Source organism: Nematostella vectensis, chromosome 15 (genome assembly GCF_932526225.1).
Source record: "Nematostella vectensis chromosome 15, jaNemVect1.1, whole genome shotgun sequence".
NCBI classification, from domain to species: domain Eukaryota; kingdom Metazoa; phylum Cnidaria; class Anthozoa; order Actiniaria; family Edwardsiidae; genus Nematostella; species Nematostella vectensis.
Genome location: NC_064048.1, coordinates 3,444,516 through 3,457,617, shown reverse-complemented (window position 1 = coordinate 3,457,617; position 13,102 = coordinate 3,444,516). Strand labels below are relative to the sequence as shown.

The following is a 13,102-nucleotide window of genomic DNA, read 5'->3' as shown; positions in this document are numbered from 1 at the left end:
CGTAGTCCCAGGTTGTCGCAGCCTATAGAGGTGTGCCTTCTTTTGTCGGGAGTCCCGCGGGATATGACGTAACTTGCGGGTATGACGGTGATTAGTAATAAAAAAATCTAAGAGATGGGGAAATGTATAACAAGCGTGGGTGACATTAAGCATTGGGACGAAATCAAAGAAAAGTTTTAATAGAAATAGAGAATTAATCAAATATCCACCCGCTTCTTCCCAAGGCAAAGCACATTCCAACGATGTGATTGGAATGTACCCTCCCCTCCCCTCGAATGTATTTCTGTTTGCGAGAGAGAGGCTCCGTTCTCTTCACAAAAAAAATCCAACATGGCACCTGAGGCGAAGAAATACAAGCTTGAACTCAGGTCAGGATAAGCTTTTTACAATCTACTAAATACAACCAGTACTATTATGGAACAATACTGAATAGGTTACCTGTCGAATGCAGGGTTTCGTTTGTGGAAAGCGCTTGATTAATTACGCTCATTCGGAATGTTTTAGTGTGACCGGTATTTGGTTTGTAAGGGTAGAGCTCACGTACTCAACTATGATTGATGTTTATAGCTTAATATAGCTTTATAATAATGGTGTTGGATATTCTATAGATTATCTAAACTGTGGGATTTATGATTAAATATTTGTTGAATAAGCCCCAAATATGTTTTTGAAACAAGCGCCTGTTTTCTGCTTTGAACCAAAATAATCGTACCGAGTCCACGTGGGCCGATCAAATTTGACCTTGTGTCTTATGTATTATATAAATGTTGTTTTAGAGGGATTTAAGAGCAGCTTCAAAATTCCCTGCCACATTTGTTTTACAAGAGAACTTCACAAAGAACTAGGGGACCTATGTGGCAGGGTATTTCAAAAGTTTGGATTTACAAAAAATATACAAGATTTCCTTCTTAGGTGTGTTTGCTATTCTATTCCTACCCTTATCACAGAGATTTTTCCTGCTGGGAAAGCTCCGTTTTTTATTAGACGTTTTTGGGCTTTGGTTGCATTAAAGGCATATTAAGGAGATGTCTAGGACTTTTACAAGATATATTTGTGTTGCACCATGATCAATGAGGATTATTCTATCCTCACTTCACTTGAATCTAGGTCAAATACATGCTCCAAGATCCAGCATATGTTGTGGGCGCTCTCCCAAAGATCTGTTTGATGGATGAAATTACTTTGTTGGCGATAAGAAAAACTCTGAAGCCAGAACACTTGCTGGTGATCCAGTCATGTTTTGTGGGAAAAAACAACTTTTTTGCTGAGCTACCGACAGGCTTTGGTAAAAGCCTGGTAATCAAGCCAAGAAGCTCCAAGCGTAAACTTTACGAGTGAAAATTCCTAATGGGCTGCAGCATGAAAATAGCATAAACAAGAGCTAAATTTCCCACATTTTGTCTAAAACAGCATTTCTTCCCAAGAAGTTAAAACCAATTAGAAACAAGGATTTAGTGTGGCCTGAGGTTCTATTTTTGTATCCTAAAGAAAGAATTCTGTCAGAATAAGTTTGATTTCATCGACTGTCAGTTTTAAATTGGCTTAAGCTTGCGACCGTCATGCCCCCAGAACTAGTCTTACTAGGAAACTTTTCCAGCAGCTCTTACACAGGGGTAACCGTTGGGAGCGCCCACAAAGTATGCTGAATCTTCAAGCATGCATCAAATACTTTCTTTGACCCACCCCCCCCCCCCCCTCCATACACCCATACGTTAACACATACACATTTTTTTTTTATAATGATGCTTTGTTCTTGGTACATATAGGGCTTCTACCCGCATAGAACAACCAATGTCTAATATTAGGTAACTTACCAGCTTTTTGGCAATTGAATGGGTGCCCCTAGTTAACCCCTAGCTACGCATTCTATTCTTTATTCAGTGAGGGTGTTCTAATGGTTATGGGTAACCCCTAGCTACACAAGGGTTAGTTATATGCATTATATTCTTTAATCATTAAGGGTGTTCTAATGGGTGTTGGTAACCCCTAGCTGCACACCTGATTGTTTTTTGCATTCTATTCTTTATTAAGTAAGGGTGTTCTGCTGGGGCATGGTTAACCCCTAGCTGCACACCTGATTGTTTTTTGCATTCTATTATTTATGAAGTAAGGGTGTTCTGCTGGGGCATGGTTAACCCCTAGCTGCACACCTGATTGTTTTTTGCATTCTATTCTTTATTAAGTAAGGGTGTTCTGCTGGGGCATGGTTAACCCCAAGCTGCACACCTGATTGCTTTTTTGCATTCTATTCTTTATTAAGTGAGGGTGTTCTGCTGGGGCATGGTTAACTCCTAGCTGCACACCTGAGTGTTATATGCATTCTATTCTTTTTTCAGTGAGTAATCTCTTGCTACATGTCGTATAGTTATATGTATTTTATTCTTTTTTTTAGTGAAGGTGTTCTGCTGGGCATGGGAAATCCTCTTCTTGATATCTCAGCAACTGTTGACAAGGACTTCTTAGATAAGTACGTAAACAATACCTTCTAATCCCTCTGCTTCTCTATTGTGTTTGACAAAAGCATAGAATGGTGGATTTAGCATTAGTTTCCGCTGCATCCCAGCACCCAAGATCACTTATATGACAGCCATATGCATTAACTTTAAAATATGATATACACAGTGGGAAATGTTACAAACATTATACATCGACGCTTGTAAATTGCCCACTCTGATTGGTGAAGGGTCTAATTGAATAATGATGATGATGATGATGATGATGATGATGATGATGATGATGATGATGATGATGATGATGATGATGATGATGATGATGATAATAATGACAATAATAATAAAAATAACAATAATAACAATAATAATAGCGCCATTTCCTGTGTTATTGTCAGGACACCTATGCCTGGCATCAGCAGGCACCCATGTTTCCCCAAAATGAGATAGTGAAGTAAGACAACATTCTAGACATTGTAAAAAAAATGAGATAGTGAAGTAAGACAACATTCTAGACATTGTAAAAAATGAGATAGTGAAGTAAGACAACATTCTAGACATTGTAAAAAATGAGATAGTGAAGTAAGACAACATTCTAGACATTGTAAAAAAATGAGATAGTGAAGTAAGACAACATTCTAGACATTGTAAAAAAAATGAGATAGTGAAGTAAGACAACATTCTAGACATTGTAAAAAATGAGATAGTGAAGTAAGACAACATTCTAGACATTGTAAAAAAATGAGATAGTGAAGTAAGACAACATTCTAGACATTGTAAAAAAATGAGATAGTGAAGTAAGACAACATTCTAGACATTGTAAAAAAAATGAGATAGTGAAGTAAGACAACATTCTAGACATTGTAAAAAAAATGAGATAGTGAAGTAAGACAACATTCTAGACATTGTAAAAAATGAGATAGTGAAGTAAGACAACATTCTAGACAATGTAAAAAATGAGATAGTGAATTAAGACAACATTCTAGACATTGTAAAAAATGAGATAGTGAAGTAAGACAACATTCTAGACATTGTAAAAAATGAGATAGTGAAGTAAGACAACATTCTAGACATTGTAAAAAATGAGATAGTGAAGTAAGACAACATTCTAGACATTGTAAAAAATGAGATAGTGAAGTAAGACAACATTCTAGACATTGTAAAAAATGAGATAGTGAAGTAAGACAACATTCTAGACATTGTAAAAAATGAGATAGTGAAGTAAGACAACATTCTAGACATTGTAAAAAATGAGATAGTGAAGTAAGACAACATTCTAGACATTGTAAAAAATGAGATAGTGAAGTAAGACAACATTCTAGACATTGTAAAAAATGAGATAGTGAAGTAAGACAACATTCTAGACATTGTAAAAAATGAGATAGTGAAGTAAGACAACATTCTAGACATTGTAAAAAATGAGATAGTGAAGTAAGACAACATTCTAGACATTGTAAAAAATGAGATAGTGAAGTAAGACAACATTATAGACATTGTAAAAAACAAATCGATCTCTTTCTTTTGTGCATCTGTCCATAACAGACACACAAAAGACGTCACAGCGAGTAACGAAAAATAGTCATGCAACTTGACTGCATCTGGTTGTGTACTTTTTTGTTCATGACACACTGTGTTGTTATCTATGCATCTATTAGAGGACAGATGCACACAAAAATGAGATCTATTTATTAAATAACCTCATTTATTGTCAGGTATGGACTTGATGAGAACAATGCAATCTTAGCCGAAGACAAGCACAAGCCAATGTAAGCTATCAGGGTCACCAATCTTTCGATGCATTATTTATGTATTATTCTACTGTACACTTGAATACAGGGGCTATTCATATTTAGAATTCAAACAGATGAAATAGGTTGCCCTGCTTGTTTTTTCACCACTAGCCTATCCAAGAACCTGTATATAACCCTTTCTCTGTCAGCTGTCGTATTAGCATTATAGAACCATTAGAAAATATCCATTTGCACCATCTCTTTGGCGTTTTTGATAATCAGGTTTGATTAGCCAAAATCAACATATTTTTGGATTGTTGTTTTGTTATTTGGAATAAAGTTAACAACAAAGGTTAACAACAAAAGATGAAAGGCTGACTGAGTCCCTTTATGTGACTTACAAAAAGATGGCCTTTTAGCATGACTGAAAATTATGCCTGTGTTGCTCATGTTTTTGTGATTTGACCAGCCAAACAAGATCCTCTTTCTTACCCTTTTGGCAATTTTCAATTTTACCCAGGTACCAGGAAATGATCGATAAGTTCAATGTTGATTATCTACCTGGTGGAGCGACACAGAACAGTATCCGTATAGCTCAGGTTAGAATAAAATCAATTGCATAAAAAATTGTATAAAATGTTACATTGGTATAATATTTTTCACTTTTACCTTGAGGTTCAATATAAATTTTGTTGAAAATCTGCTTAAGATTTGAAAGGGGTGTGGTCATCTGGGTGTAGAGGACATGGGTGTGGCAATTAATTAACCCCCTTACTTGGTTCTAGAGGACGTTGGTGTGGTAGTTTATAGACCCTCTCCCTTGGGTCTAGAGGACATGGGTGTGGTAGTTTATAGACCCTCTCCCTTGGGTCTAGAGGACATTGGTGTGGTAGTTTATAGACCCTCTCCCTTGGGTCTAGAGGACACTGGTGCGGTAGTTTATAGATCCTCTCCCTTGGGTCTAGAGGACGTGGGTGTGGTAGTTTATAGACCCTCTCCCTTGGGTCTAGAGGACACTGGTGTGGTAGTTTATAGACCCTCTCCCTTGGGTCTAGAGGACATGGGTGTGGTAGTTTATAGACCCTCTCCCTTGGTTCTAGAGGACATTGGTGTGGTAGTTTATAGACCCTCTCCCTTGGGTCTAGAGGACACTGGTGTGGTAGTTTATAGACCCTCTCCCTTGGGTCTAGAGGACATGGGTGTGGTAGTTTATAGACCCTCTCCCTTGGGTCTAGAGGACGTTGGTGTGGTAGTTTATAGATCCTCTCAATTGGGTCTAGAGGACACTGGTATTGTACATAGTTTATAGACCCTCTCCCTTGGGTCTAGAGGACACTAGTGTGGTAGTTTATAGACCCTCTCCCTTGGGTCTAGAGGACATGGGTGTGGTAGTTTATAGACCCTCTCCCTTGGTTCTAGAGGACATTGGTGTGGTAGTTTATAGACCCTCTCCCTTGGGTCTAGAGGACACTGGTGTGGTAGTTTATAGACCCTCTCCCTTGGGTCTAGAGGACATGGGTGTGGTAGTTTATAGACCCTCTCCCTTGGGTCTAGAGGACGTTGGTGTGGTAGTTTATAGACCCTCTCCCTTGGGTCTAGAGGACATGGGTGTGGTAGTTTATAGACACTCTCCTTGGTTCTAGAGGACGTTGGTGTGGTAGTTTATAGATCCTCTCAATTGGGTCTAGAGGACGTTGGTGCGGTAGTTTATAGACCCTCTCAATTGGTTCTAGAGGACACTGGTATTGTACATAGTTTATAGACCCTCTCCCTTGGGTCTAGAGGACACTGGTGTGGTAGTTTATAGACCCTCTCCCTTGGGTCTAGAGGACATGGGTGTGGTAGTTTATAGACCCTCTCCCTTGGGTCTAGAGGACATTGGTGTGGTAGTTTATAGACCCTCTCCCTTGGGTCTAGAGGACGTTGGTGTGGTAGTTTATAGATCCTCTCAATTTGGTCTAGAGGACATGGGTGTGGTAGTTTATAGACCCTCTCCCTTGGGTCTAGAGGACATTGGTATGGCAATATTCTATACCTTTTAATTAATAGGGAACACTTGATATGTGAGTAAGGAGGTAAACTATAAAACAATGTCATCATACATCTTGTGTCCCTTGCACCCTTCCATTCATAGAGATATATGCTTGACAGGAGATATTATTATTTATTTGTTTGTTAGCTTGCTTGTTTGTTTGTTTGTTCATTTCTTTGTGTTTTTTTTCAGTGGTTGTTAGGCAAAGAAACTAAAGCAACATCATACATGGGTTGTATAGGTATGAATTTTTTTTTAATGTTGTCTCACCATAGATAAAAAAATGTGGACTTTTCATTATAGGTTTCATTATACTTTTTTAAGAGACATTTATGTTTGACACAACGAGGCATGTCGATTTTAAACCTTGAAACCTTGTATTTATTGTTTTTAGGTGAAGATGCATTTGGTAAAACTCTGACAGATATTGCAACAGCAGCAGGGGTCCATGTAAATTACTTGATTAACAAGGAGATCCCTACTGGGACTTGTGCTGTCTGCATTACCGGCAAGCACAGGTCCGTATTGTCTGTATTTATCAACACTAGAGGTTACTTAAGTATTGTCTGTGTAAGAACTATGCATCCTAATGGCAAGAACATGTGTGCTTGTTAAAAATGTCTTTCTTGATACTGGAAATTTGATAGGCCAAGACAACACATTATGTAGCATAAATTAAATATAAAACACAATGTTGCCTAGCATTTTTGAAGATTTAAGTTTCAGGGTCAGTTATTATGAACAGTAGAATATAGCTATTTAGATGAATCTACCACAGAGAACCCTGAAAGTTTCACTTTCAATGCAGGTACAATCTTCTAGCCAAGAAATAGATTTGTTAACACAAATGTGAGCTATAGAAAAGACGTGCCAAGGATATGTGGTTATTCCCGCTAGCTTCTTCAAGTACAGAGCTTGGTAAGAAAAAGCTAAAAAGATAGGATCAAGTTTAAAAAAAATTCTGAATACGTAGTTACTGCAAATTCAATTGAGTTTCTAATCTTCTCTGAGAACAGGTCAGATGAGAAAAGTTTTAATATTTCGTTATTTTGATGTGCCCTCACTAGAATTGGATTAATTTAAATGAACATGCACTGTTTTTAAATACATTTTTTTATATCAATGTCTTCAAATGTGGGCTCTTATTGCAATTTGTTTTTTATATAACAACAACGTCCTTCTTCTTCTTTTGAACTTAGAAATTATTGAAGTTGATTTGTGGCCCTGCTTTTTCGATATTAAATAGAGCTCTGTACTTGACTGTTCTTGAAAGTCTGGCTGGAATGCAACTTATCCAAGGCATGTCACTTATAAACTGTAGCTTTTGTTCATTTTTAATATTCTTTGGCACACAACTCACGTCTTTTGGTTTGTCTATGTTACAGGTCTCTAGTCGCTAATTTAGCTGCTGCTAATAACTACACCAAATCCCACTTGGATCAGCCTGAAAACTGGGCACTTGTGGTGAAAGCCAACTTCTTCTATATTGGGGTAGGTACTGCACTTAGATATTCACTGAATCTTTGGAAAGGAGTCATGTCACTATCCTAATTTCTGTGGTAGGTCCAGTGGTCTGAAGTGTGTGTTATTCCACAGGGTTTCTTCTTGACAGTATCGCCAGAATCCATAGTAGCTGTTGGAAAGTATGCTGCAGAGACAGACAAGGTTGGTGCCCCCTTCAAAACAGCGTGTGCATCATCAACTTCAGGATTACCTATCTAATAAAATGATTGGGGGTCTGAGAGGGCGAGTCTGGGTAGCATAGTTGGCAAAGCGTCGCTCTGTGAGGTCTGTGCCTTTCACCACTGGGTTCTGGGTCTGGATTCAGAGATAAGTTGAGTTTCTTGCCTTTGCTTTGAGTTTTTCCAGTTTATCTGATTTTCCTCCTTCCACAAAAAATACAAATCATTCTAACCCAACCTGACCCTCAATAATGTACCAAAAAAAAGGAAAAACAAACAAGTTTCTAAAATCCTTCCTTCCAAGGATGTCAAGCAGGCAAATGTAGTTTCGCCAAATTGTATTAAGAATATGCTTTCTAAAACTTTTTGGGGTACACCATCCACCTTTTGATTTATTTTTTAACATTATTCTCTTATGGTGTATTTTCTCCAGCTATTCATGATGAATCTGTCTGCTCCATTCTTGTGCCAATTCTTCAAGGAACCAATGATGAATGCAATGCCTTATATAGATATCCTCTTTGGAAATGAGACAGTAAGTAAAACATAGCAGTCCTATGACTCGCATAAAACAGGGATGTGGTTTGCGTGGGTGGAGAGACTGCTCAGGAGAATGAAAGGGTTCTTAAGTATGTTGGGGATTGTGTGGTTTTATGGGGGATGCAGGGGTTGTGAGGGGGGTTATATGGTTGCATGGGGAATAGAGGGGATTGTGTGGCTTCGTGGGAGGGGGAGGAAAAATTTGTGTTGGGGGTTGAGGGAGTTGTGTTGGAGGATAAAGGAGTTGTGTTGAGGGATAGAGAGGTTTTGTTGGGGGATTATGTGGTTAATGGGGGATAGAGGGGTTGTGATGGGGTGTTATGTGGTTTATGGGGGATAGAGGTGTTGTTAGGGGGGTCATGTGGTTATATGTGGATAGAGGGGTTGTGATGGGGTGTTACATGATTTATAAGGGATAGAGGGGTTGTAAGGGGGAATATGTGGTTGTATGGGGAATAGAGGGGTTGTGTTAGGGGATTTCGTGGGTGAAGGGGGATTATGTGGTTGTATGGGGAATAGAGGGGTTGTGTTAGGGGATTTCGTGGGTGAAGGGGGATTATGTGGTTGTATGGGGAATAGAGGGGTTGTGTTAGGGGATTTCGTGGGTGAAGGGGGATTATGTGGTTGTATGTGGAATAGAGGGGTTGTGTTAGGGGATTTCGTGGGTGAAGGGGGATTATGTGGTTGTATGTGGAATAGAGGGGTTGTGTTAGGGGATTTCGTGGGTGAAGGGGGATTATGTGGTTGTATGTGGAATAGAGGGGTTGTGTTAGGGGATTTCGTGGGTGAAGGGGGATTATGTGGTTGTATGTGGAATAGAGGGGTTGTGTTGAGGGATTCCGTGGGTTGGGGGGGGGGGGGGGGGTAGGAAAAATTTGTGTTAGGGGATGGAGGAGTTGTGTTGAGGGATGGAGATATTTTGTTAGGGATTGTGTGTTTGCATGGGGATAAAGCTTGTGTGGTTGCATTTGGGATAGAGGGGTTACGTTGGGGATGGGTTACGTGGTAGATGGGGTGGTTATAAGGGGGGTGAAGGGGTTGTGTTGGGGATGGAAGGACTGTTCGCCTCAGTGTTGCTTTGTCCACACTTTCAAGTACCCGCAACACTGGTATTACGTATAGTCGTTTTTATTCCTGAGAACTAAGACCAACGCTACTTTTCTAATTTAGGAAGCACTAGTTTTTGCAAAGGAGCAAAATTTCAAGGTATGTGTATAAATAAAGTGATCATTATCATAATAATCAGTGTAAAGGCTGAAGTCTGATAGTTTCTTACTTTTTTACTGTATCATCCACAGACAGAAGACCTCAAGGAAATAATACTTAAGATGTCAAAGTTGACTAAAGTAAACGAGAAGAGGTCCCGTACTGTCGTGATAACTCACGGGAAAGAACCCACCCTCGTCGCTCAGGGTAAGTGAAGATCTCGGTGATAATGAACTTTGTGGGGGGGACGGCGAGGGCTTTCTAATTTCATCATACTATTTCTGATTATATGTGAGTGTCACAACAAAGGCATGCTTGGAAATCTCAATAAGTTCACCCCCTTCACTGTTAAGGAAGAAACTGAAATATCGTAAGCGGAAAGCCCACTGGCGGCTTTTCAAACCCCCATCCCGCCAAACTCCATATTTATTATCTCGTAAGTTGGTAGGGGCAACTTTGAAGCATTTTTCATTAGATTTTCCTCTCTGGTAAGCAAAGAGTAGCCTCTCTGCTAAGCAAAGAATAGCCTCTCTGGGAAGCCTAGAGTAGCCTCTCAAAACGTTGGTAAGGAACTGTTGAGGTGTAACGGGACATGGTAGTACGTGATTTTCTAAAGGGTTCTCCTCAGTCAGCTGGGAGAATTCCAACCCAAGTAACATAGCGTCTCTGCTTTCTAACATTATGGTCTTATTCATTACCCTTCAGACGGCGAGGTGAGAGAGTTTCCTGTTATCGCCATCAAAGAAGAAGACATCGTCGATACAAATGGCGCTGGTGACGCTTTTGTTGGGGGTAAGTAAATGTTTTGACTATTAGCAATTACTTGACTAACCATACTTCTCAATGGCTTTTATTCAAAGAATTTAATTTAGTTTCACGTTGTTTCTGAAAGGCATTCGTTTTCACATCGTTTTTCAAAGGCATTCGTTTTCACATTGTTACTCAAAGGCATTCTGTTTACCATTTTTGCCCAAAAGCATTCAGATTACCATTGCTGCTCAAAAACATTCAGATTACCATTGTTGCTAAAAAGCATTCAGATTACCATTGCTGCTCAAAGGCATTCAGACTACCATTGTTGCTAAAAGGCATTCAGATTACCATTGCTGTTCAAAGGCATTCAGATTACTATTGCTGCTCAAAAGCATTCAGATTACCATTGTTGCTCGAAAGCATTCAGATTACCATTGCTGCTCAAAGGCATTCAAATTACCATTGTTGCTGAAAGGCATTCAAATTACCATTCTTGCTCAAAGGCATTCAGATTACTATTGTTGCTCAAAAGCATTCAAATTACCATTGTTGCTGAAAGGCATTCAAATTACCATTCTTGCTCAAAGGCATTCAGATTACTATTGTTGCTCAAAAGCATTCAGGTTACCATTGTTGCTCAAAGGCATTCAAATTACCATTCTTGCTCAAAGGCATTCAGATTACCATTGCTGTTCAAAGGCATTCAGGTTACTATTGTTGCTCAAAAGCATTCAGATTACCATTGTTGCTCGAAAGCATTAAGATTACCATTGCTGCTCAAAGGCATTCAAATTACCATTGTTGCTGAAAGGCATTCAAATTACCATTCTTGCTCAAAGGCATTCAGATTACTATTGTTGCTCAAAAGCATTCAAATTACCATTGTTGCTGAAAGGCATTCAAATTACCATTCTTGCTCAAAGGCATTCAGATTACTATTGTTGCTCAAAAGCATTCAGGTTACCATTGTTGCTCAAAGGCATTCAGATTACCATTCTTGCTCAAAGGCATTCAGATTACTATTGTTGCTCAAAAGCATTCAGGTTACCATTCTTGCTCAAAAGCATCCAGGTTACTATTGTTGCTCAAAGGCATTCAGATTACTATTGTTGCTCAAAGGCATTCAGATTACTATTGTTGCTCAAAAGCATTCAGGTTACTATTGTTGCTCAAAAGCATTCAGGTTACTATTGTTGCTCAAAGGCATTCAGATTACCATTCTTGCTCAAAGGCATTCAGATTAATATTGTTGCTCAAAAGCATTCAGGTTACCATTGTTGCTCAAAGGCATTCTGTTTACCATTGTTGCTCAAAAGCATTCAGACTACCATTCTTGCTCAAAGGCACTCAGACTACCATTCTTGCTCAAAGGCATTCAGATTACTATTTTTGCTTAAAAGCATTCAGGTTACCATTGTTGCTCAAAAGCATTCAGATTACCATTCTTGCTCAAAGGCATTCAGATAACTATTGTTGCTCAAAAGCATTCAGATTACCATTGTTGCTCAAAAGCATTCAGATTACCATTGCTGCTCAAAGGCATTCAAATTACCATTGTTGCTGAAAGGCATTCAAATTACCATTCTTGCTCAAAGGCATTCAGATTACTATTGTTGCTCAAAAGCATTCAGGTTACCATTGTTGCTCAAAGGAATTCAGATTACCATTCTTGCTCAAAGGCATTCAGATTACTATTGTTGCTCAAAAGCATTCAGACTACCATTCTTGCTCAAAAGCATTCAGACTACCATTCTTGCTCAAAGGCATTCAGATTACTATTTTTGCTTAAAAGCATTCAGGTTACCATTGTTGCTCAAAAGCATTCAGATTACCATTCTTGCTCAAAGGCAGCATTTGGTACTGACCCCCCTTTGCGTCCTCGACCCAAGTGGAAATTTCAAGTGGACGGCACTCCTTTGGCCGATGTTTGAAATTCTTCATCGCTTTACAACTCCGACTACATTTGTATCTGCAAAAATATCCCAACACAAATATACACTAGTGCTACAAAAGCCTGATCTCCTTTACTTGAATCTTTCAGGGTATCTAAGTCAGCTGGTCCTTGGGAAGCCTGTGGAGGAGTGTGTTCGATGCGGCCACTGGTGTGCAAACTACATTATTCAACAATCTGGCGTGGTTACCAAAGGCGAACCAGGCTTTGAGTGAAAAAGTCAATAAAGCTTGCAGTAACCAATTGTTATTTTTGTTTTCAATTTGGTGCATCTTTTAATGTTTCCATTGCTTAGGGGTCTTACCTTAAACGAGACAGTTGTCTGATAATTTAATCGCTAATTGTGTTTTTTAAACTCTGTTTCTAGTGGTATATCTAGTGTCGAAGGGTATACAAATAACCCCTAACAGCGCAGAAAAGCAAGTTTCTCTGGTACTCTCTGGCCTAGCCTCGACCAATCATTTGAATAGCCTGTTGTTTATGAAATAAAGGCGCACGCTAGAGCACGGCGGACCTAAAGCACGGCGGAACATACTGTTTGAGTGCGCATTCAGATCATTCGCTATTTTGTCTCAATGTATTTTTTTTGGTGCGTTGTTCAACTATCATAGCGGAATGTGTAATATGTGCTATGGCTAATTTTGCAAACTTCTGTAGAGCGCCGTTGAGACCCAATAATTCTCGTGAGTAAGCTGAGCAATAAAATCCTGCTGGTGATAATTTTGAAACTTTGGTAAAGCGCCATTAAGATCCAACCT

General features: G+C 39.1%; 1 protein-coding gene across 2 annotated transcripts; it reads left to right on the top strand.

The window, feature by feature from the left end:
• Positions 1-219: 219 nt before the first annotated feature.
• Positions 220-12,588, top strand: LOC5515620 (adenosine kinase). 2 transcript variants are annotated; one of them, XM_032385385.2, is made up of 14 exons: positions 316-368; positions 1,767-1,805; positions 2,393-2,467; positions 4,163-4,216; positions 4,701-4,779; positions 6,405-6,453; positions 6,607-6,730; positions 7,598-7,703; positions 7,809-7,877; positions 8,328-8,429; positions 9,605-9,640; positions 9,733-9,847; positions 10,346-10,432; positions 12,435-12,588. In XM_032385385.2, exons 1-14 carry the CDS (start codon positions 331-333, stop codon positions 12,557-12,559), a joined length of 1,098 nt encoding a protein of 365 aa, XP_032241276.2. In that variant the 5' UTR covers positions 316-330; the 3' UTR covers positions 12,560-12,588. The 2 variants fall into 2 exon arrangements, with proteins under 2 accessions (XP_001635774.2, XP_032241276.2); XM_001635724.3 differs by lacking the exon at positions 1,767-1,805 and having other exon boundaries at positions 220-368.
• Positions 12,589-13,102: the final 514 nt, after the last annotated feature.

What these genes read in the sequence shown, in the direction of transcription:
- LOC5515620 (XM_032385385.2), top strand. Translation starts at nt 331, where the DNA reads ATGGCACCTGAGGCGAAGAAATACAAGCTTGAACTCAG. An exon ending in ATGCTGCAGAGACAGACAAG is followed by an intron (nt 7,878 to 8,327) that starts GTTGGTGCCCCC and finishes TATTTTCTCCAG; the next exon opens with CTATTCATGATGAATCTGTC. An exon ending in TGGTGACGCTTTTGTTGGGG is followed by an intron (nt 10,433 to 12,434) that starts GTAAGTAAATGT and finishes TGAATCTTTCAG; the next exon opens with GGTATCTAAGTCAGCTGGTC.